The sequence below is a fragment of the Cervus elaphus genome, chromosome 18, assembly GCF_910594005.1.
Source record: "Cervus elaphus chromosome 18, mCerEla1.1, whole genome shotgun sequence".
Lineage (NCBI taxonomy): Eukaryota > Metazoa > Chordata > Mammalia > Artiodactyla > Cervidae > Cervus > Cervus elaphus.
In genome coordinates this window covers 51,363,691-51,389,013 of record NC_057832.1, presented here as the reverse complement: position 1 = coordinate 51,389,013, position 25,323 = coordinate 51,363,691, and the positions used below count along the sequence as shown (strand labels likewise).

General features: G+C 37.0%; 1 protein-coding gene across 6 annotated transcripts in view; it reads right to left on the bottom strand.

The window, feature by feature from the left end:
* The window catches only part of MAGI2 (membrane associated guanylate kinase, WW and PDZ domain containing 2), a 1,438,402-nt gene that overhangs the window by 470,118 nt on the left and 942,961 nt on the right, over positions 1-25,323 (bottom strand). For all 6 annotated transcript variants that reach the window (XM_043871630.1, XM_043871631.1, XM_043871626.1 and 3 more), the window contains exons 5-6: positions 17,183-17,393; positions 2,993-3,072 (exon numbers count right to left, since the gene is read on the bottom strand). In XM_043871630.1, coding sequence (XP_043727565.1) covers positions 2,993-3,072; positions 17,183-17,393 — 291 coding nt within the window. The remainder of the gene's footprint in view (positions 1-2,992; positions 3,073-17,182; positions 17,394-25,323) is intronic.

Sequence of the window (25,323 nt, the reverse complement as noted above, 5' to 3'; positions counted from 1 at the left end):
TTCTAGGTAGGATGAAGTTAGCAGGTTATAACCCAAGAGAACACACAGAAAATCTAGATTAAAAGTAAAAATAAGCAGTACAAAGGAATCAGAGAACTGCTGAAATAAAAGATCTAAAATGGTCTAAGAATCTGGAGAAAGAACCCTGGAGAGGTTAAGGAAAGAATGTGTAGTTCATTTCTGTTGAATGGGCTGTGAGAAGAATCCAGCCTTAGCCTGGGAAGAAGGCCAATACTGGGGGTGACAGAAATGGGGAGGCTGTTGCAGAATCTTGAGGGATTGACAGGCTCCAACAATGCCAATCATCCCATGATGACATCTGTCAAGTTCAGAAGATGCAAGGTTTAAAATAAGCTAAAACCCCTGAAAGGCACCACGGATTTTTGGTGGCTTTGCAGCGTCAAGAAGAAAAAAAAATTAAATGTTGGTGTTCAAGAGCTACCCAGGGGCAGGCTCCACGTGGACCCACTAGACCAGGGTTGATCCTCTGGACCAAGTCCAGCCTGCTCCTATATTTTGTATGGTCCAAGAAGTAAGTAAATAGTTTATACACCTCTAAATAATTGAGAAAAAATCAAAAGAAGAATAATATTTTACTTGGTAAAAGTAGATAAATCTCAAGTTTCTGTGTACCTGAGCTACGGTTATTGAAATAAATCCATGCTCTTTATCTATATATCGATTTTGGCCACTTTTCTAAAACAATGAGTAGTTGCAAAGAGACTGGGTAACCAAAGCCTGAAATATTTACTACCTGACCCTCTATAGAGAATACTTGCTGACCTACAATAGGCTGTTGAAACTCTGGGTGAGCAAACACCATAAGAAAAAGGCAAACCAGAGGTAGACTGGGTCTCACCAAAGTTCAGTCCAACCTCATATTGACCCAGTTCTGATCAGATTAAGGTAATTAGCCTCCATGCTATCTCCCTAGTAGAAGAAGGATAAATCTTTGCCAGTGAAATATATTATCATCTTAAGCTTCTACATTTTTTACACATATATTATACATATTTCAGCATTCAGAAAATTACTAACATTTTTTATCTGAGTTGACTTGTGAAACATATAAAGAACCCTGTCTTAACTAGTAGACTCAACAGCAATGCATTAACACTCAATATTTTAAACAATTTTAACCTAAATAATTTAAAGAAAAGAAAAAAAAAGTAAAACAGAAGCAATACTATGACCAAAGGGCACTTTTCTTGGTAAGAAAACTTAAGATATGTGTCTGGAACAGTACTATTTTACCTAGATATTAGTTTCCATTGTAAAATACTCCAATAATATACGAAATAAAGTCTGTGGATTACTTATTTTGAATAAAATGAAAAACAGTAATTAACTACTTATAACATCATTATGAGCTATAAGACTCTATTCTAGGACTCATTTCTTAATGGCAAATGGATTCAGAGATACTGGTATATTTTAGGCATCTACCATCCTGAGAAGACAGACGAGTATGGATATAGGAGAAACTAATAACATTGAAATGTTACAGTTATTCAAAATGTTAAACTCACATCTCTCCCGGGATTTCAAGATTTGACTTTAATCGCCTTTTATAGTGAAAAGAACAACTCAAAGAATAACAAGAGAGTTGAGAAGTTCAACATGTTAAAGAACTGCAAAATCACTGAATTCATTTTAATTATTATATATTAAGGCTTTCTATATGTAACTCCTAAATATGATAGATCAGGTAATTTTAATTTATAACCAATCATAATTTGTAACACATGTCTTATGGGTATCAATGAAATGTAACCTAATTGTGCTCAAAATCTCACGTCACAAAATAATTGTAAAAAATTCACATACATATAGCTATACTTGTATACAGAAGGCACACAGATACAGCTATGAATATAAAATTAAAGTGATAAAAATTAAGAGACTAATGCATTCAAATATATACATGTAAATTGTATACTGATTTTCAAATTTAACTCAGTTGTATAACCAACTTGTGAATAGTTACCATATAACCTAAGAATGAACAATAGCATGTTGATATTATCTGAGACAGAATTATGTCAAAATTAAAGGACTTTTAGAATTACAGACTTCGTAAAAAGTTGACTTTCTAAAAGCTTTTTAAAAAGTGTAAATATTCCTCATCACTTTCCTCACTTTTAAGAGCTCTTCAATGATGAGATGTCTCTGAACAAGGCTCTAATAATTTGATCAGATAAAAAGCTGTGAATGTGTTCAAATAATGAATCTTCAGGAGTATATGATATTTATCATTTTAGACAAATTATAAGTACTCTTTCAACATTAAACCCAACGGTACAAAACTTATAAGTATCGTCAGTAAAGTAACAGATTTCATCTATATAATTTACTATACAAGAACAAGGTTTCCATTCATCTAATCATCAAGATTATTTTTAAAAACCCTTCACGTAGATGAAAACAGTTGATTTTCAAGCAAGTTAATGCCATTACATTGGAAAATGCAAAATACTAAGGATAACCCAGCACATTCATGCAATTAATTGTATTTAAATGCTTGGTTGAAAGAAAGATTATTCACATATATCTTTAAATCATGGATTCATTCCTTAGTAACTATTAGAATGTTATGCCTCACAACACAAAAATAAAATATCACTTATAGTTTCACAGTACTTTTCTCTATACACCGTATTCAATTCCAATGAAAAGATCAGAGTACTCAGAGAGACATATTGCAAACAAAAACTCCCTAGTAGGTGGTGGAAAGTAAGGCCAGGAGTCAAACAGAACCCACAGAGATGACAGAGCTGTGATATCCAGCACAGTCACCTTAAAGAGAAAAAGGAAAACCACATGGCACTGCTGAAATACCGAGTTAATTCTCTCTCCTATCTGAGCACTAAATATTACAGCTTTAAAATTGTCTCAATCAGAATACAGTTTCTTTAGACAAGACCCTCTTTTAAGAAATAGACACATTCTTGAAGTGCAACGCCAAAACACCATACAAACTTAGATAACTTACCATTTTCTTTGCACTCTTCTGGGGGTTTAGCCTTTTTCGCAAGTCGTGGATCCAGCCATGATGTTGTCTTTGTGTTATGGCTGAAAAGAAAAGAGATCACTCTGAACAGACACATACTGAAAGGAATCAAGTTTATTCCTTAAGAGGAAAAAAAAAAAAAAAAACAGGGTTAGACCAACAAAATTGCAATCGATACACTTAATTTGCTTACTGGTTCTAAGTAGCCCTGAAGGAGGTGTAAGAGTAATTGTGCAAGGCAGCTGTAAATTTGGCAACCTCAGCTCCCTGTCCTCAAAGCAGCTATTTTTATTAAAATCAACTAGAATGTTGCCAAGTTAACCTCATTGAAAATGCAGAACTCATCCAGAGCAAAAGGAATTTATTACAAATACAGGATTCTCCAGTTGGAAGAGCACAGGCTGCAGGCTCTGATACTATTTCCTGAGTTTTGCAAAAGAATTATTTTCATCTTAAATCTGTCCTTTTCATAAACAGTTGTTTTGTTACTCTTTTAACTACAGAGTTGGCAGAGAGAGTACAAAAGTGATGCAAATTATAGCATGTTCTTGGGATTCCTACATTTTCTCAAAAAGTGATTAATAGCAATTTCATTAACCCACATTTAGCTATCTTCCATCTAAATACTTTCAATCCAGCTAGGGGGTAAAAATGCTTGTATTCTAGCATTTCTGAATGGAATTTCTGGGAATTATAATTTTTAATGACAATTTTGTTTTAAAAAAGCGATCTCTGGGAAGTCTTGCCAAAAATTTAAAAAGCAAAGGAGAGATGTTTTTAGAACAGTGTCTTTAAAAGAGGTTCTGGAATGACCTGCACTGGAATCATCTGGTGGATTTAATGTATCTTCTGGATCCTCATAGAACTACCAAATCAGAATCTTTGAGGTGAGGCTGCAAAGTCTCCATCTTTGGCTAGCATTCCAGGTGATTCTTATACATGCTGTATTTGAGAGTTACATTATGAATGAACTACATTATGGTTATGAATGGCTCATAACCATACAGTGGAGCTAAACTATTTGCTGTGAATAGCTGTCTCACGTTATCTCATCTGTCAATGGACAAAATACCAAGGACGTGACATTTGTGAGGACTTAAAAAGAATGATCAAAGTCACAGATGTAGAAAAGTGAGGTTTATATAGAGAAGAGTTAGAATGTAATATGAAAGGGAAAAGTGGAAAATAGGTTAGAAATATAAATTAAAGCCACATAACAGAGATCTTTGAACACAGTTGTAAGGACGTCAAAATTACAATTATGATGTCAATTCACATGTGCTGTCTCTTTCTTCAATGAGATTTAAATATATTTTATCATATTACAGTGTTAGCTAAATAATCTGATGAACCAATCTGCACTTAAAGCACAGTTCAGAAAAGTCTCCCAGGTAGCATTATTTAATAGCAAACATCTAGAAATTAAGTGCCTACTTAATGAAGGGAATTTCAAGGCAGGAAGGAGGAGAGAAGGGGTTCAGGAGGGCAGTGAGCAAATGATTCCAGAGTGTTAAAGTACTCTTTAAAGAGTGTTTTCTGGACGATCATATGTTTGCCCAAGTGCAGAGCCATCTCCAGTCTGAGAACCTAGACATTAATATCCTTGGGTCATAAAGTTTCTGCTCTTAAAAAACATTCCCTTTTATTTCTGACTTACATGTGGGATAGAGAGAAAACACTTTCCAATCATTTTCTTCATACTTAGGAACTCCTCAGTAATTGATCTTTCTGAGCAGGACTCTAATAGATCTGATGAGATAAAGTCTACGAATTTGGTGAAATTATAAATTGTTGGGAGGGTATGCTAGCTTTTATTTTCCCCACATGTGACTTCTGTAAAGTAGTATCTCATTCTGGTCCTGATTTGTAGTCATATCAATATCGTCTAGTCTTTTCCTCTCAGTTAAAGACTTGATGCCTATGGACAGAAGGGGGGTTATGACTATCCTAATGTGAGGATAGTGGCACCGGGTTCAGTGCTCACTGGTCCCGTTTGAAAAACAAAGTCACTGTAAAGATGCTCTTTATAGATATGCCTCAGTTCAAAGTGTGTATATATATGTGTGTGTGTGTGTATGTGTGTGCATGTGTGTGTGTTAATGTCTATGTTTTTATGTGCTAGCAAAAAACGTGGGAGGTGAGCAAGGAAAATAAACTTCCCTTCTATTTACCCACACCTGCTTCTTCCAAATTCTTCCCCTATTTTGGAGCAAAGTCATTTCTAGGTCTCTAAGATGTATTCACAAGAGTACACACATCTTCAGATAAGTATGAAGGCGACATTACTAAGCCACTGCAAGCAGTCAAATTACCATTTCTATACAGCTCCAACATGGGTCTCTAATACTGTTCAATTTAGTAGAGACTCATGAATTTCCCATTTTTCCTGAGTTTATATAAAGCATTTCATTACAGGATGATTTTTTTCAGGTTGAACTAGCATTAACAGTGCGTCACTCTAATACATTTTGACAGATTGAGTCTCTTATAGTTAACAGCATTCTTAGCTGATCCTCTGAACTGATTCTGAAAGAAAGTGGGTTGTAGTTACCTACAGTAATTGTCACAAACATCTCAAGAAGATACAGCACGGTATTTTCCATGAGTGGCTCTCACAAGCCTTGCAATTTGCATGCTTCTTTAAGATGCCTTACAAAGGGGATATTTTTAGTGCATTTGGGAGACAACAGACTAGATGGCTTTTCCACTTCCTTAAATTATATAATTTTTATTTTTTTATTTTTTTTTTTTATAATTTTTAAACCTCAACAATTCCACTTGAAAATAAGATTTGACATTGGGCAGGAGATCGTGTAAAAGGGGACCACTGAGGGATTTTTCACAATCTGCACACCATCCTTCCTCGAGTTAAGAATGTGATTTCTTTAAAAAAAAAAAAAAAAAAAAAGTGATTTCTTGTCACTTTCATTACTAGAGAAGATGCAGCTGCAGGACACCAATTTTCTGCTTTCTCCCAAATTGTGAGGAGCATGAATGACAAGAAGGTAAGATGCTAATGCTATATAACCCTGTATTTCAATACTAGTTTCTTCAACATAGACACATACACATATATAGGCTGCCTTTGCAAAGAAACTTTTTCTAGTTGAGGAATGAAATACATATTTTCCAGGAACTTTGAATCATGGCAATATACTACTCTATGTATTTATATGGTTAAAGTTAATGCAATGATTATGAAGAGTAAGAGATCAAGTGGAGTCAGTAGCTATTCAAGTTCTGTCACTGTCATATTTTAAAACCTAATGAAAACCTTAAAAAATGGTATATCCAAAAGTCTTTGATGTTAAACTATCAGGAGGACTGGAGTAAACCAGAAGTGAATTTTCATTCAGCTCTGCAATTCTAGTTTAAATTCACATCAGAATGGCCTTGAAGACATGTGATAGGCTGACTTGTGATGAATTTGAAATTTCTGGATATTTTTTAGGTTTAACCTTTTCCAAATTGACAAAAGCAGCACAATAAATAATAACATCTTATCTGCCAAGGAAATAGTCTTCTCATACAGAAAATGCTTCCCTTTAACAGGAAAAGCTGCTGACATTATACCATACCACTGCAAAGATATTCTTATTATCTTGTAACATTTCCTGATTGCCTATTTTGTCAGGCTCTGTTAGAACTTCCATAGCATCACTTCATTTAATGCTAATGAGTCTTTGTGGCTAGTATTTTTAACTCCATTTTACAGAAAAAGGAAGGCTGAGAGAAGATAAGTGACTTGCCTAAGGATACACACCTAGTACATGAAAGTAAAAGAGCTGGCATTATACAGATATATCTGATTCCCAACGCCAAGTTTTTTTTTTTAATGATCTGAAACCAGAGACATAATAAATCCAAAACTTTGCTTTTTATACAGAGATGCTTTATTTCACTCTCTTGGATAATAGTTAAAGATCTTTTTCCCAGTTTCACAGCCAATGGTTTACAAACTGAGACTTTTATCTCTGAGACTTTTATCTCCTCTGTGAGAATAGTAATCACTGATTAAATTCCTTTGTGTTGAGTGCCTTATACTTGGTATTATATTAAATTGTACATGCATAGCTATATTATCACTAAAAATATTTTCTCTTTATAAACTTGAATTCTCTATTCAAATCATTTAAAATCAAATTTGAATATTTTTTCCAGAATAGTCTTACAATAGTGATGTATATAATCTACATGTGAATATTGAGTTGTAGAGGTTATAAAGAATTAGGTTAATAAAAATGTTTTCAAATGAGCAGAGTATTTATTAGGAGTAAAATTTTCACACAGGTCATGCCCACTCTATCCTCTATTCTTTTTTTTTTTTTTTTCATTTACTCTATGTTTTTCCAGTTGGGCTCAAACCTGTTAATGGTTTCCTAGGTATAAAAAAGGCTCAATGTTTACCCAATTCAAATCCAATTTTAAAACAACTCCTCTTTTCATTTTTCTCTTCATTCTGTTTTCTTTTACTCTTTTCTTCCTACCTTTGTACTGACACTGAAATCAAAATAATATTTTCACTACTGCACAAATACTAGATGGCATTTCATCAACTAAAATTTGATTAGTGGATAAGAAACTTTTATTATCGAATATACTTCTTTCCTTTGCTCCGTTTTCTTTAAAAAATAGTAACAGACTTAAAAACAATGATAAACACATTGAATTTTGAAAGTTCTCCAGAAAAGCCAATTTTGAATGTTAGTTTTTATTAGATAAACTGCATTTTCATCTTGGAAAATACTACCCTGGAAGAATAAACAGAGATTGAACTCAATAATATTTGACAGCATGAAACATAGTAACAAGGTAAACAAGGCCCAGATAAATATTTTAGAGTCCTCTGAGCGATTTAAGATGTATGTGAGTGTTAAAATTCTAGTAGTAGTCACATATGTTCAGAATCAGGAATAACCCAGAGATTACTGGCTGCATTTTATATAGTTTTAAAAATTAACATTAAGTTTTAAAGGAATATAGGTATTTACATTTCATATAATAGTCAATAAAGTCCTCAGATTGATAATGTTACTTTCTGAAAGATTTTGTCTTCCTTCTTGATCATTATTTCAGAAGGAAGAACTGGTGAACAATGACTGGACACATCTAATTGATAACTAACAGTAGAAGCTTTTCTATTTAAGACTTTCATTGTACTGCTTAATCTTTTCTATTTATACATCGATAATCCACATAAAAATTGTCAATGACCTTTACACTGGTTATCTGTTTCCTAAATAATATTCCTAAAATTTTGTTAAGCACATGAATTATGAACTTGTCATCATATTGCCTTTCATATATTTAGAATACCTTTTTAAAAGAGGTTTTATTATAAATTTATCTGGGATATTATGAGTGTTTGTTGCAAACTATTTTGTCTGAACACTTATTTTCTGTCTGGAGACTGCACTAGAACCTTGTACAGAAAAAAATATTCAATATATCTACTGCTATTGTAATACAAATAACAGAGAGTAAGCAAAGACCAGATGTTGGTACACGCCAAGCCTAGAATGAGAAAACATTTAGGCTTTACCAAAAAACCAACTTTCCAGTAAATTTCTAAAATATTTTGTTTTCTTTCAATAAATGAAAGTACTAAATTTGTTGAAAATGAGAATTGGTGATTTACTTAAAACTTAAGGACATATAGAAATAGCAACAATGGATGAAATAGATTGTGTGTCTTACTTAGAATCTAAAAGAAAATTCAACCTTGACAAAGATTTGGGAAAGCATGTATATCCAAGACATTTTCCATAGGTATGATTTTCAGTTTCAAAAGCTCACTTTTAAAAATCTATTATTTAAGATGACATAGTGTTCACGGCCATTCAGGAAGATGTTAGTAAACAAATAGGTTCTTGTTGCTGTTTTGTTTTTTGCCAAAGCAATAGCAGTCTCTTTTATGTCACTAACTAAACTGACTCCCAAACAAAGAACTAATTTAATGGGATTCCCAAAGCATGTCAATCCAGATTAACCCTGTGGCAGCAATTCTTTATGGAATGTTTAGCCTCTGGAATAGTAAATTCTAGCTGAGAAACTTATAAAACAAATACTATTTGTAATATAAAAGTCTGTTTTTTCCTTTTTTTTTCGCCGGTGCATGTTTACATATTGGAAGTAGCATGGGATAATGTCAGTGGCTTTGCAGGGTCACAAAGCTGTAAGACCTTGGGAATGTTAATTTGTCCAAGGGTTCCTCAGAATCTCATGTATAAAATGGGAGTACCTCAAATGCTTCAAAGGGTCGTCAAGAGTTGAACACTACTGAGCGACTAACACTATCATACAATATATGTAAAGAAGGCACCGTGGCAAATTAGTTAACAGCAAGGACCCTGGAGCCACATCACGCCCATGAAAATATGGAAATATGAATGTTGGCAGTTTTATTGACCACAGTAACCCCAGGGTTTAATAAAATAGTTCCTAGAACAGAGGGTGTACCCAATAAATATGTGTTGAATAAATGAAATCAAAGCATCCTGGCTTTGTCATTTCCTGGTTATACGACCAAAGGCAAGGTGCTTACATCTATAAACTTTAGGTTCCCAAAATAAGAAATAAATGAGCACAGTGTAAATGCTTAACATATTAGCTTTACTGTTAAGTAAGCTGAACACAGACTGCAAAATGTAGGCACTAAATATGTAGTAACTATTATTATTAATTTGAATGTACAATTAATACACTATTTAAAAAGATAATATTAATGAAGAAGATATTATGAGTTAAGGAGACTATGGTTTTAACCAATAGTATACACTTGAAAGTCTTTTAAAAATTGCTAAACATAAGACATTATAGGGATTTTGTGGCTCAGTGGTAAACAATCCGCCTGTCAATGCAGGAGATGTGGGTTCCATCCCTGGGTCAGGAAGATCCCCTGGAGGAGGAAATGGCAACCCACTTGAGTATTCTTGCCTGGAAAATTCCATGGTCAGAGGAGCTTGGTGGGCTATAGTCCACGGGGCTACAGTGTCAGACACGACTGAGTGACTGACCACAAGACATTATAAATGCTTTAAAGCCATGCTTGGAAGAGTACATTCTCTGCAATTTAAAATTCTGTTGTTTAAAAATACTTGTTCAGATACTCACCTTTTCCCATTAAATATCACTGTAAGTGATAAAAGGAATCTGCTTTATAATTCAACAAAAGAAGGAGTCTTGAAGACTGTGGGAAATAACTGGCCCATTTGTTCAATATTGAGAACAATGATAAAAATTTCCCTCATCTTTTAATTGTAGCACTTGTAAAGACTGAGACATATAAACTACTTGGCAATACTCAATAAATCAATAATTATTTTAAAACATTGCATAGATGACAAAAATTAAATTATTCATTACCTTAACTCAAAGGTTTTATACACACACACACACACACACACACACACACATAAATACATATATAATAAGGAACTAAAGGGGAACCAAAGAACAAGAAGGGGGCTAAAGAACATCTTGATGAGGGTGAAGGAGAGTGAAATAGCCGGCTTAAAACTAAATACTGAAAAAACTAAGATCATGGCATCCTGCCCCATTACTTCATGACAAATAGAGGTGGGAAAAGTAGAAGTAGTGACAGATTTCTTCTTCTTGGGCTCTAAAACCACTGTGGATGGTGACTATAGCCATGAAATCAGAAAATGTTTGCTTCTTGGCAGGAAAGCTATGATACCCGTAGACAGTGTGTTGAAAAGCAGAGACATTACTTTGTTGATGAAGGCCCGTATAATAAAGGCTATGGTCTTCCCAGTGGTCACATACAGTTATAAGAAAGTGAAAGTCACTCAATCGTGTATGACTCTTTGAGACCCCATGGACTACCCAGTCCATGGAATTCTCTAGCCAGAATAGAGGAGTGGGTAGCCATTCCCTTCTTCAGGGGCTCTTCCCAACCTAGGGATCAAACCCAGGTCTCCTGCATTGCAGGCGGATTCTTTACCAACTGAACCACAAGGGAAGGCCAAGAATACTGGTATGGGTAGCCTATCCCTTCTCCAGTGGATCTTTCTGACCCAGGAATCAAACCAGGGTCTTCTGCATTGTAGGCAGATTCTTTATCAACTGACAGTGAGAGCTGGACCATAAAGAATGCAGACTGCCAAAGAATTGATGGGTTTGAACTGTGGTACTGGAGAAGACTCCGGAGAGTCCCTTGGAGTCAAGGATTCAAACCAGTCAATCTTAAGGGAAATCAACCCTGAATATGCATTGGAAGGACTGATGCTGAAGCTCAAACTCCAGTATTCCGGTCATCTGATGAGAACAGCAGACTCATTGGAAAAGTCCCTGATGCTGGGAAAGATTGAGGGCAGAAGGAGAAGAGGGCATCAGAGGATGAGATGGCTGGATGGCATCAATGATGCAATGGACATGAACTTGGGCATACTTCAGGAGATGGTGAGGGACAGAGAGGCCTGGTGTACTACAGTACAAGGGGTTGCAAGGAGTCGGAAATGACTGGGTGACAGAACAACAACAATATTTTAATACATATTTAAATGAACATTTAAGCATAGGTAGAATTCCCTTCTACTCAGAAATAAAAACTGACCTTTTCCAGTCTTGTGGCCACTGCTAAGTTTTCCAAATCTGCTGACATATTAAGTGCAGCACTTTAGTAGCATCATTTTAAGGATTTTAACAGCTCCGCTGGAATCCCATCACCTCCACTATCTTCAGGACCATAAATAGCATTAAATAGCTTTAGGACCATAAAGAAGGCTGAGGGCCAAAGAATTAAGGCTTTTGAACTGTGGTGTTAGAGAAGATTCTTGAGAGTCCTTTGGACAGCAAGGAGGTCCAACCAGTCAATCCTAAAGGAAATCAGCCTTGAATATTCATTGGAAGGACCAATGCTGAAATTGAAGTCCCAATACTTTGGCCACCTGATGCAAAGAACCAATTCATTGGAAAATACGTTGATGCTGGGAAAGACTGAAGGAAGGAGGAGGGGATGACAGAGGATGAGATTGTTGGATGGCATCACCAATTCAATGGACATGAATTTGAGCAAACTTACATGCTAGCAAAATAAAGCTCAAAATTCTACAAGCCAAATTTCAACAGTATGTGAACCGTGAACTTCCAGATGTTCAAGCTAGATTTAGAAAAGGCAGAGGAATCACAGATCAAATTGACAACATCTGTTGGATCATCGAAAAAGCAAGAGAGTTCCAGAAAAGCATCTACTTCTGCTTTATTGACTATGCCAAAGCCTTTGACTGTGTGGATCACAACAAACTGTGGAAAATTCTTAAAGAGATGGGTATACCAGACCACCTGACCTGCCTCTTGAGAAGTCTGTAAGCAGGTCAGGAAGCAACAGTTAGAACTGGACATGAAACAATGAACTGGTTCCAAATCAGGAAAGGAATACGTCAAAGATGTATACTGTCACTCTGCTTATTTAACTTATATGCAGAGTACATCCGGAGAAGGCAATGGCACCCCACTCCAGTACTCTTGCCTGGAAAATCCCATGGACAGAGGAGCCTGGTAGGCTGCAGTCCATGGGGTCGCTAAGAGTCAGATATGACTAGGCGACCTCACTTTCACTTTTCACTTCATGCATTGGAGAAGGAAATGGCAACCCACTCCACTGTTTTTGCCTGGAGAATCCCAGGGACAGGGGAGCCTGGTGGGCTGCTGTCTATGGGGTCTCACAGAGTTGGACATGACTGAAACAACTTAGCAGCAGCAGCAGAGTACATCATGCGAAATGCTGGGCTGGATGAAGCACAAGCTGGAATCAAGATTGCCAGGAGAATTATCAATAACCTCAAATATGCAGATGACACCATCCTTATGGCAGAAAGTGAAGAAGAACTAAAGAGCCTCTTGATGAAAGTGAAAGAGGAAGTCAAAAAGTTGGCTTAAAGCTCAACATTCAGAAAACTAAGATCATGGCATCCGGTCCCATCACTTCATGGCAAATGGATGGGGAAACAGTGGCTGACTTTATTTTTCTGGGCTCCAAAATCACTGCAGATGGTTATTGCAGCCATGAAATTAAAAGACACTTAGTCCTTGGAAGGAAAGTTATGACCAACCTAGACAACATATTAAAAAGCAGAGATGTTACTTTGTCAACAAAGGTATGTCTAGTCAAGGTTATGGTTTTTTCCAGCAGTCATGTATGGATGTGAGAGTTGGACTATAAAGAAAGCTGAGTACCGAAGCTTTGATGCTTTTGAACTGTGGTGTTGGAGAAGACTCTTGAGAGTCCCTTAGACTGCAAGGAGATCCGACCAGTCCATCTTAAAGGAAATGAGTCTTGAATATTCATTGGAAGGACTGATGCTGGAGCTGAAACTCCAATACTTTGGCCACCTGATGTGAAGAACTGACTCATTGGAAAAGACCCTGATGCTGGGAAAGACTGAAGACAGGTGACGGAGTGGATGACAGAGGATGAGATGGTTGGATGGTATCACCGACTGGATGGACTTGAGTTTGAGTATGCTCTGGGAGTTGGTGATAGACAGGGAAGCCTGGCTTGATGCTGTCCATGGGGTTGCAAACAGTCAGACACAACTGAGTGATTGAACTGAACCAAACTAGTAGATAACGAAAGACTGGGAAGCTTATCATGCTGCAGTCCATGGGATCTGCAGGGACCAAACAACTCAGAAATGAATATATAGGGTCCTTTTCCTCTGTTTGACTTATTTATGTTTTATTATAATATTTGTTTCATTGGAGACAAAATTCAGTGATGTGTAATGGCATCACCAACTCAATGGACATGAGTTATGAGTTGTAGTGAAGGACAAGGAAGACTGGTGTGCTGCAGTCCATGTTGTCACAAAGGGTTGGACACAACTTAGTGACTGAGTAACAAAAACAATGAGTATATGTTAATCTACCAGGGACTCCCATTACTCTAAGCAGCTCTCACAATATTTTTACCAGAAGTGTTTCCACTGGTGTCAGCTCTCTTCAGAGAGAGCTGTAATGTCTAATTTTCCACCTCTTCTACACTTCCTTTGGTTTTGCCTTTCTCTTAAATTACTCTACTTTTCTTTTTCTTTTTTTATTCTGACTTTGCTTCAGAACTGCAAACTTTTACATTACAGATAGTATTTATTTTATAAGTTTCTTGGCCAGAAACTCTGGGACACATCAAGGCTTAGTCCCTAGCAAATCCTAACGCCCCATCATGGTCCCTCTCCTTTGCTTCTCCTGCCCTACCAGATTGTTTCCACAGGGCTTTTTCAGCACGGACCCTATCCAGGTAAGGATTCACTGCGGTATCATCAGCGAAGATAACCTGTGGGTTGAAGTGTTGATTTTGTCAAATGTAGTTAGGAAGAAGCACTCCAGAGCAAAGAGTGAAAGTGATCTGGAGGAAGTTACTGAGAAGAAGGTACAGCAGAGCTAACCGCAGGCCCACAGAGAAAGGAGTAGGCAGCACAGGCTACAACAGTGCGAAAACGAGGTACCAGGTGAAAAAGACACCGCCTGACGCCTCCCTGCTCCGTGATACCTGAGCTTGTATCACTGAGTCTTACGAGTCAAAGTAAGGTGTTTGACGGCAGAAAAGACAGATTTCAAGCTGGTCCAGGATGAAGGGTGGGCCAGGGGATACCTCCATTCTGTGAATGACGTATTTAAGCAGGCATCTGCCCCTGCCTCCGATTTTAATCACTTTCCCATCACACTCTCACTTCAGCCTTTACTCCAGGCTTCTTCCCCCTCCTTGACCTCTGGATGAATCTCCCTTAGCATTAACATTCATGTTGCAAATGAAATCATCTCCTCTTTTTTGTTTTAATTTTTCAGCTCAACACATCTCTGCTCCTAATACTTTCCCTCATCTTTCCCTACAGTAATAGGAAGAAGATAAACAAACAAAAACCTCTGCTTGTCTTTCAAAAGTACTAATGATCAAGCAAAATGAGAATGGGGCCATCATTTCACACGGTTTTCACCAACTAACATCTCTACAGTAGGTCTGGGCATCATCTCCCTACTCCTAACACATAAAGTATCTGGTTTTTGTAATGACAGTTCTTTTACCTGGAATGTACTATTTGCCTAGTACCATCTTTTCAAGTCTACATTATTTTACCTTTCCTATAATGCTTCCTTTTATTACTTAAGTCTATGCTAAGTGTATCTTCACTGAAATTGTATCACAAAATTCAGAAATGAGTGGTTGACTAATTATTTTAACTATCCCTCTTATTCTTTCTTCCCCAGTGTGACAATAAATTTAAGACCAGGGACAAACTCTAATGAGTCTTTTGATTCTGATACTGGATGACTGACTAGCATTGTAACAGAATCACTTTGGTCCATTCTCCCAAGTCTTGACAGAGCCTCATCATTTACTATAAACAACAAATGCAGCTTCTGTCTTATGAAATCTCTTTTCTCCACAATCCCCAAATCTGACACAGTTAAAAGGGGAAAGTTTATTTTATAATCACAAAAAAGGAGGTTTTTACAACTGCATTATTGAAAGCACTGTAAGGAAATAGTCTTCATCAACTTGCCATGCTGTTTTTCTTTTATTATTTCCACATAGTCTTACTCCGCCTATATTATACAATACAAATGTGTGGGTAGTCAGTCTCCCTGTTCTAAACAACTGTTCTGAACACCAATGTGAGACCTCACATGTAGGTTTATACTTTGATTTCTGGTCTGCAATGGTGCTATGCTAAGCTTAATGATAACAAAATTATGTTTTTGATATAAATACATTCAAACATCTAAAAAATTCTGTATGACTTTCTCTTTCCCAATTAATTGATAAAAGGATGCTTATGGGTCATTGATTGTAGCCATAAGAAATATGCAAGAGAGTTTTATTCTTTTTCTGTAACTCATAAGATTTGTCAAAAGGTGAATGGTAGCAATGTATTTTATGCATTTCTCATCCATGTTGGAGTCAAGCAGAGCACCAAGTAATTACCTGATTATGTATTCCCTTGGCCACATGTTATAAAGTTTTCATGTGAAAATTAAATATTGGCATGTGGTAACATTTCAATTTCACAATTGAGTTCTGCCTATGGAGATCTAAGTCACAAATCACTCCAGGTTTGGAAAGAAAATCTAGTTTTAATATTTTTTCTGAGTAATCAAGAGTTTACTTTTTTTTTTTTTTTGAGTTTACATATTTTTATCTACTATCTGAACTGAAAACTTCAGATTCTGTTAATGTTTCCTTCTGAGTCTTCTACAGCTTTGAAGGAATAAGGGTTGTTGTTCATTTACCATATTTTTAGTTTTTTACCTTTCTAATGGACATTTTGATTGTCTCATGCACATCAACAATTTAATATTTAGCCATGATCTTCAACTCAGGGGGTTAGAAAAGTTGTTCTACTCCAAAAAGATAAAGAAAAGGAAAGTTAGACAATGCTGTTAACAAAATATATAAAAACTGAGTTTGGGGAAAAAACATCCCCAGTGAAAGGAAAGATTAAACTGAGTATGCATCACTAGTTAGTTCAGAATTAGCCCTTCATTTTCCTTGGTAAATCATAAAAAGGTAAGCAATGAATAGAATGGGATATAATAAAAATAAATATGAGAATATTTTAAGCGTTTGACCCTAAGGTCAGCTGTCAATAAAATCATGTGTTTGGTATATACTATATATAGTATACCAAAACTATACCAAAACATGATTTTGGTATACCAAACTATACCAAACACATGATTTTATTGACAGCTGACCTTAGGGTCAAATGCTTAAAATATTCTCATTTGTGATTAGCAAGTATTTGGCTCTCAATAGTTGGCATTCAATCAAACCACTGGATATGATGGTGGAGGTTTCCAGCAATTTCATTTAAAAGATGGGGATTATCTCATTTGAGCTACACAGATGTCTTAGAAGGGTAGAGTAAGCATTCCCTCCCTATTTCCAATTCAAAAGTAACATCACATGGATATTTGCCTCCTCAGTCATGATTGCAACAAATTTTACAGTGGCATTGTTTAATTCATTATTTGATTTATAGCTGTAATCTAGAATCTCTAGCTGGATCAAGGTGCCATCCCATTATTCTCTCACAAAGGTAATATCACAATCAATAAAATTCAAATTACTCTGACCCACCTCTCCATCTGTTACATCATTTATATACTGCTATGATCTTTGTGAAAATGTTCAGAGAAATGTGTGAGACTCACTCAATGAAGTAGACTTCACCCTTCTCTGTATAAGCCATTTCCCAGTTATCAGGCAATGGGTCCGATTCCTCATTCTCCTCAGGTTTAGTTGGTTTCGCATCATCCATCTGCTCCTTCAGCTCCTCGGGCTGACTATACCCTGGTGCAGGATAAGGCTGGGAGGGTGTCTCCCCTGAGGCACCTGCACTCTTATCTTCAGGTTCACTGGATTCTACAAGAGAACAAGGGTACATGGTTAGTCACTCCAGCCACTGTAACTTTTGAGTGAGTATGGACTATGCTCACCAGGGAATAAGCTCTCTGAAAGTTAACAGTAAAAGCATAATTGTAACCACCTCTGAAAATTATCAGTAGGCCTATCTGAGTTCCTCTTTCACTCATCATTCTAGTCTATTCTTCAACTCATTAAACCTGATGACTAAATTGGAGGACCATATCATTATATAGGTGTGGTAGACAGAGCAATGAATCCCTAAGGATGTCTGTGCCCTATGCCCTGGAACATGTGATTGTTACCTTATGTGGCAAAAGAAGATTTGCAGGATCAATTAAATTAAGGGCCTTGAGACTGGGAGATCACCTTCAGTTATTCAGGTGGACTTGCTGAAATGACAAGGGTCTTTACAAGTACAAGAAGAGGGCAGAAGAGGACTATAAGAGGGAGATATGACTACTGAAGAGAAGCATTGGCCAAAGAAATGCATTGTTGCTGATTTTGAAGACAGAAGGGGCTCCGACACTAGCTAAGAAGTGTGGGTGGCCTTTAGCAGCTGGCAAGCAAAATCATGGATTCTCTTCTAGAGTCTCTAGAAAATAACACAGTCTTTTAGAAATCTTGATTTAGCCCAGTGAGACCTATATCAGACTTCTAACCTAAGAGCAGTATGATGAAAAATATGCACTGCTTTAGGCCACTCTTGTTGTTCAGTCACTAAGTCATGTTAATTCTTTGCAACCCCATGGACTGTCCTCCCTGTCCTCCACCATCTCCCAGAATTTGCTCAAAATCATGTCCATTGAGTCAGTGATGCTATCTAACCATCTTATCCTCTGCGGCTCCCTTCTCCTTTTGGCTTCAGTCTTAAACCACTAGATGTGTGGTAACTTGTTATGGCTGCTATAGAAAACTAATCCAACAGAGCAAAAACTGAAAGAAATGTACACTTTAAGAGAAATGATAAAATGCTTGGAGGATCCAAAGGATATCAGATGTTGAGACCCAAGGATATCAACTTGCAAACAATATGAGATCCAGAATGAGGAATAGGAACACATGGAGAAGAAATAACAATTCAGTAAAAATAGACTAAAATTTGTCTAAGATGAAGAGACATAGGAGTCTGCCAATTAAAATGGATCACTAAATCTGAGGCCAAATTAATGAAGCATACATTTCACCTAAACACATCTAGGTGAGCTTTCCAAACTCCAGTGTTAAAAAGCAACTTTACCAGCTTCCATACTGAAGAAACTTACCCCAAAAAAGAGGAATAGAAGATCATTAGACCTTTCACTTGTAATAATCAAAGCTCAAAGATAGTAAGATAACATCTGTAGTAACTTGAGGAAAAGAAAAGTATAGCAGCCCAAGAACTTTACCAAAATATTATTCATCTATACAAAAGAAAGTCACTCTTAAACATGCAGAAGTTCTGAATACATATCACCCATGTATCCGACCCAAGTATTTCTCAGATGCTACCAGAAGACAGCATCTGAAAAACTATATCATGATGATTAAATCAGAGTATATATCTCCAAGTAGGGAGAGATAAAGAGAAGATTTTTTTTTTTAATTTAGAAAAAATAAACCCTGCATAATATAGTTAAATTAAAAGAAGGATGATCATATTTCAGGAAACTTATAGTATTTGTTAAAGACAGATTCTTAAAAAAGAAGAAAATATTATATTGAAAATTCATTACTAACATGTGTTTTAAATCTTACCTTTGGAAAGCTCAAGTTCAGAGGAATTTCCTGCAAGGTAAGAAGGCAGTTGGAAGAGAAGTCCAAAGGGGAAATGTTTAGATTTCAGATATTCCTTGGTTCATTCAGGGATTCAGCACCACTATATTTAGGTTTCAGACTGGGGTGTGGTAGTGTACAAAGAGGGAAACCACAGAAAAGATCAAGGGAGCCAAAAGCAGAGGTGGTCTGTGGAATACTTTAGTTTGGAAATTTGGGAGGAATGTTTCCTGCAGAGTGGCTCCAAATTTCTATCAGGGTGTCAGAAATAAGTGGATGAAGACATTTGGCAAGTACTACTCCGAAGACTTCCCTTTGACGTGGGCATCACACAGAAGTCCAAGTATGCTCTGGTGGAGACTTGGAAAGTGGCTGAGAATAGAGAACCAGTCCACCTGCAGTGAGGATGATATGACTTCTTCACAGCAGCAGGTGTAGTGGGGATGGCTTAACCCAGAAACTGGAAGGAGACACTACTGACATAACAATGTCAATGTGGCGATAAGACAGCCCTCTTGGAAACAGGAAATTCCACAACTGTTTGGGAACCTAATTTATAACTATTAACATTTAAAAAATATACAGATACATATATGGTCTGCCTCAGTAACCCCAGTTTGAGAAACATCCTCTAGAAATAAAGGTGGTAGTATATAAAGATACTTAAATAATAATGCTTACTCTACCAGTAAATTTGTCTGTGGTAGCAAAGACCTGGAAATGATTTGGATGCCTATCAATGAGAAAATCATTAAATAAATTGTGGTTATCATTACCACGGAAAACTACGTAGTGTAAAGACCTACAACCTGGAAAAGATGCCAATCATTATTGTTTAAAGAATAATCTAAGTTGAAGAATAATGCATGTGCACTATTAATTCTGTTTTTTAAAGTAAGCAAACACCAAGTTAGATACATGTATAATTTGTTTGTAATCATAAGACTATAAAAACAAGATGGAAAGATGTACAATAGATTGTCAACTTTGAGTAAACCTAAACAGTAAAATTGGATGGAAGGGGGAGTTTTTTTTTACATACCTCTGTATTAGTTAGCTACTATTTTTATAACTTTAAAATTAATAAAGGCAAATAAGATGAGTAAACTAAAGTAGAATGTACTTATCATCTTAATCAACAGCGTGGATCAATTTTTTCCCTGTGTGTGTCAATCTCAGAGAGCAATATGAAGTATCTTTAGGAATTAGGAAGATAAGAACATTTTACAAGTTTTTGTTTCCTTGTAAAAGAAGATTTTATGAAAATAATATATTTATGAAATATATATGAAAATAATATATTCCTTAGTGATGATTTCCTTCCACCTGATTCTCCATACAGACTTGACCTTTGTAAACTGTTCAGGAAAGAAACAGTAAGAGAAGGGACTCTCCTCTTTAGGTTCTTCGTTATACCTTATTACAACATGTAATTATCAATATAAGAAGCATACTGTTCTCAGTTATTTCCAAATGTCATGATGCATTTGAAAAGTGAAGATGCAAGGTCATGATCTGAACATATTCATTTATTCAATGTTCACTTTACTTATTAAACACTCAGTTAGTGTCAGGCACCAAGGACAGAAAAGCAAACAAGAAAGGCATGATCCCTGCTCTCACAGAACTTGAAATATGTCAAGATGTGTAGTCTTTAATCAATTTTAAGTGTGATGAATGTTACCAAAGGGAAAGATGAGATCTCATGTATATGCATTTACTTAACTTTACATAAAGAATCAAGGAAAGCCCCTTTTCCAGTGTGCTAACAAATCTGAGGCTAGAAAATGGAGTCAAGAGACTTCTTTCAGAGGAAGGAAAAGGAGAAAGAAACAGACAAGCAAGGAATGGATTAAGCCTTAGGAAGCATGCTCAGAATTTGGAACTGTACCCGGAGAGTAATGAGAAGGTACTGATGTGTCTTAATCAAGGGGATGACACAAGTAGATTTTCATTCTCCATAAAGACCCTTCTAGCTATTCTGGGGTTTGACAGTATTAACAGTAGATATTCACAGACCAGTGGGGAGTTATTTTTTTGTGATTGAGACAAGAGATGATGGTGTCAATGGCATGGCTCTTCTATGAACTGAAAAATAAAATTAGAATGCAGATTTGATATGACTAAACAAATGGACAGATAAGGGCAAATAAGAAGTCATGGTAACCCCAAAGGGGGAAAGCAGTTCACTGGGCTAAGCGCTACGAGAGGAGCAGCAGGACTCTGTCAGGAGGGGGAAACCAGTGGGTATAATTTTAGGCACAAGAGATAGAGGTTCATGTCAGACTCACATTGGAGACGTCAAGTCAGAGAGTTCTTAGGGAATCCATCAAATTTAAAAGACCACAGCACATGGCTAGATGTGGGCCTCCCTTGTGGCTCAGCTGGTAAAGAATCTGCCTGCAATGCAGGGGACCTGCGTTCGATCCCTGGGTTGGGAAGATCCTCTGGAGAAGGGAATGGCAATCCACTCCAGTATTCTTGCCTGGAGAATTCCATGGACAGAGAAGCCTGGAGGACTACAGTTTGTGGGGTTGCAAAGAGTCACACCCAACTGAGTAACTCACACACACACAGTAAAGCACTGATACTTGTTCAGGTCACAGCTGCACTTAATCCCAGAAAGTCTTCAGTTCCCAGGAGGTCCCCCTTTTCACTCTGAAAAATGGAGATGTCAGTAATTATATTTATTAATGTCCCAGAGATCACTGAGCCAAGTTCTCCCAGTTTAACTCATTCATTCATTCATTCCTTTATTCTTATCTAACCAATCGATTGCTACATTAGGAAACATGAATTTAATATCTATAGTGTGCAAGATACTTAACAAGAGTTTAATGGGGGAGAGAAAAAACCTATTTTAATCAGGTTATTAAGAATTGGTTTGAGAGGGAAGTAATAAGCAGCACTTGCTTTCTTTATCTGAACAAAATAAGAGAAAAAAATGAGTAAAGCAAATGTAGAATCACAACATTTCCCACATTGACTGCTCTTAAAGGCTAATCTAGGGATGCAGTTTATGGTGCCAGTCAGGGCTTCTGGTGAAATGTAGACTCAAGCCAGCATGCCCACAGACAGTACTGAACTGGGGCAGGTTTCCCACACAGACATAGAACCTGTTTCTGGAAGAGCCATGCAGAATATTCAGAGGGATTTAAAAAAAAAAAAAAAAAAAGAGGAATTGAGCAAAGCAGGCCCAGAATTATCCTTCAAAGATGTACCACTCAGAGAAGTCACTCTACCTCTTTTGGGCAGAATAAGTCAAGGAACTGATAGAGTACAAATTAAGTACCCTCTTTGATATGCAAGACAACATAAGGGGTGGAAAGGACGTGTTTCCTCACAATGGGTAATGACATAGGTACTATCACAGTGACTTAGTGAGGGATACTCAACAGAGTCCTACCACAGTGATTTAGTGGGGGATACTCAATGGCACAAAAGAGCTGCACACAATATTCTAGGGAGGTGACCGGACACACGGAAACAAGAGTACCTACGGCAGCTCTCTGAGAATCTCCGTTACGTAACAGTCAGCAAAGACAGAAACTGACATCATATTTCCTACCTTATGTACCAGGTAAATTGCATTAATTCATTAATTAAGCATTTGTTGAGACCTTGCTAACTGCTAAGAATTGGGCTAAGCAGTGGGCAGTTAAGGAGACTGTGGTTCAAATTGTCTGTATTAGTGTGCTAGTCCTGTGATAACAAAATAGAACAAAACTGTATGACTTAATACAAATTTATTTTCACAGAAACCCTAGAACAAGTGTTCACCAGCAGGTTATGCTCCCTCTGAAGGTGCTACAGGAGGATCTGTTCCAGGCCTCTCTGCTGGCTTCTGATTATCTCCTGGTTTATAGCAACATAACTCCAATCTTCATATGGTATGCTCCCTGGATACTTGTCTAATTTCCCTTTTTGAAGGACACTTGTCATCCTCAGTCAGGGGCCCATTCTACTGATCTTCCATTTTATTAGTAGAACTAATTACTACTACTACTTAGTTAAGATAGCCTCATCTTATTTCCAAATAGGAAATAAGTTCATTTTCTGAGATTTTGGTGGGCTGGACTTAAACATACAAATGTTGGAGGGAGAGGACACAATTAAATTCATTAAACAGTATATAGGCAAGTTTATCTCACAATTCACTGAACCGATATTTATCTTGTCTGGGACTATAAATTATTGTTTCATGCTACATTACAATTGTTTCCCTGCTTAATAAGGAGAGTAGAATTTAACTTCATTATATTTTAGATAATATGTCTTTCTTCTGGCTTGATATTTTAAAAAATCAGATATGTTGAATATTATATAAGTAACTGAGAAATAACCCATTAAGATCAGAATGGACTTTTAAAAAATAGAAATTTTAAGTTCACAGCAAAATTAAGAGAAAGGAACAGAAATTTCCAACATACTCTCTGACCACACAAATGCATTTTCTCCCCCATTGCTACTCCTCCACAGCATGGTACATTTTACAGCTGACGAAACTACAATGACATCACTATCACTCAAAGTCCATAGTTTACAACAGGGTTCACTCCTGGTGGTATATATTTTATGCTGCTGCTGCTAAGTCAGGTCAGCAGTGTCCGACTCTGTGCAACCCCATAGACCGCAGCCCACCAGGCTCCCCTGTCCCCGGGATTCTCCAGGCAAGAACATTGGAGTGGGTTGCCATTTCCTTCTCCAATGAATGAAAGTGAAAAGTGAAAGTGAAGTCGCTCAGTCGTGTCCGACTCCTAGTGACCCCAGGGACTGCAGCCTACCAGGCTTCTCGGTCCATGGGATTTTCCAGGCAAGAGTACTGGAGTGGGTTGCCATTGCCTTTTCCATGTATATTTTATGGGTCTGAACAAATGTATAATGACACATAGCCACCACTGAAATATACAGGGTGGTTTGACTGCTCTAAAAACCCTCTGTGCCCTGCTTTCATCCCTCTCACCCCTCTTGGAAACCACTGATGTTTTCACTGTCTCCATAGTTTAACCTTTTCCAGAATGTTATATAGTGTATAGGACTTCCCTGGTGGCTCAGACGGTAAAGCATCTGCCTACAATGCGGGAGACCCAGATTTGATCCCTCGGTCGGGAAGATCCTCTGGAGAAGGTAATGGCAACCCACTCCAGTACTCTTGCCTGGAAAATCCCATGGACAGAGGAGCCTGGTAGGCTATAGTCCATGGGGTCGCAAAGAGTCGGACACGACTGAACGACTTCACTCACTCACTCATATAGTGTATAGAGTTGTTTCAGATTGGCTTCTTTCATTTAGTAAAACACACTTAAGTTTGTTTGATGTCTTTTAATAGTTTTATAGTTCATTTATTTTCAGCACTAAATAATATTCCATTGTGTGGATATATCTCAGTAATAAACTTTTAGTAATTAGGGATGGGAAAGAACAGATTTTACCAAGGCATATGTGTAGCCATTCTTGCTAACATTCTTCCCCTCTCATGAAGTTTAGCTTAAAATTAAATGCATCCAAATGTGCCCTAACACAGATCTCCTATGTGTCAAATCTTATAAACCTTAGACTATTTAAATTCTAAGGAGAAAGAGGCAAATAACCCCATGCATGTTTTTCTTTCATAGTGGTTTGAAAGTATTTCTTTCTTTTTTTTTTTTTTAATTAGTTGGAGGCTAATTACTTCACAACATTTCAGTGGGTTTTGTCATACATTGATATGAATCAGCCATAGATTTACACGTATTCCTCATCCCGATCCCCCCTCCCACCTCCCTCTCCACCCGATTCCTCTGGGTCTTCCCAGTGCACCAGGCCCGAGCACTTGTCTCATGCATCCCACCTGGGCTGGTGATCTGTTTCACCATAGATAGTATACATGCTGTTCTTTTGAAACATCCCACCCTCACCTTCTCCCACAAAGTTCAAAAGTCTGTTCTGTATTTCTGTGTCTCTTTTTCCGTTTTGCATATAGGGTTATCGTTACCATCTTTCTAAATTCCATATATATGTGTTAGTATGCTGTAATGTTCTTTATCTTTCTGGCTTACTTCACTCTGTATAATGGGCTCCAGTTTCATCCATCTCATTAGGACTGATTCAAATGAATTCTTTTTAACGGCTGAGTAAAATTCCATGGTGTATATGTACCACAGCTTCCTTATCCATTCATCTGCTGATGGGCATC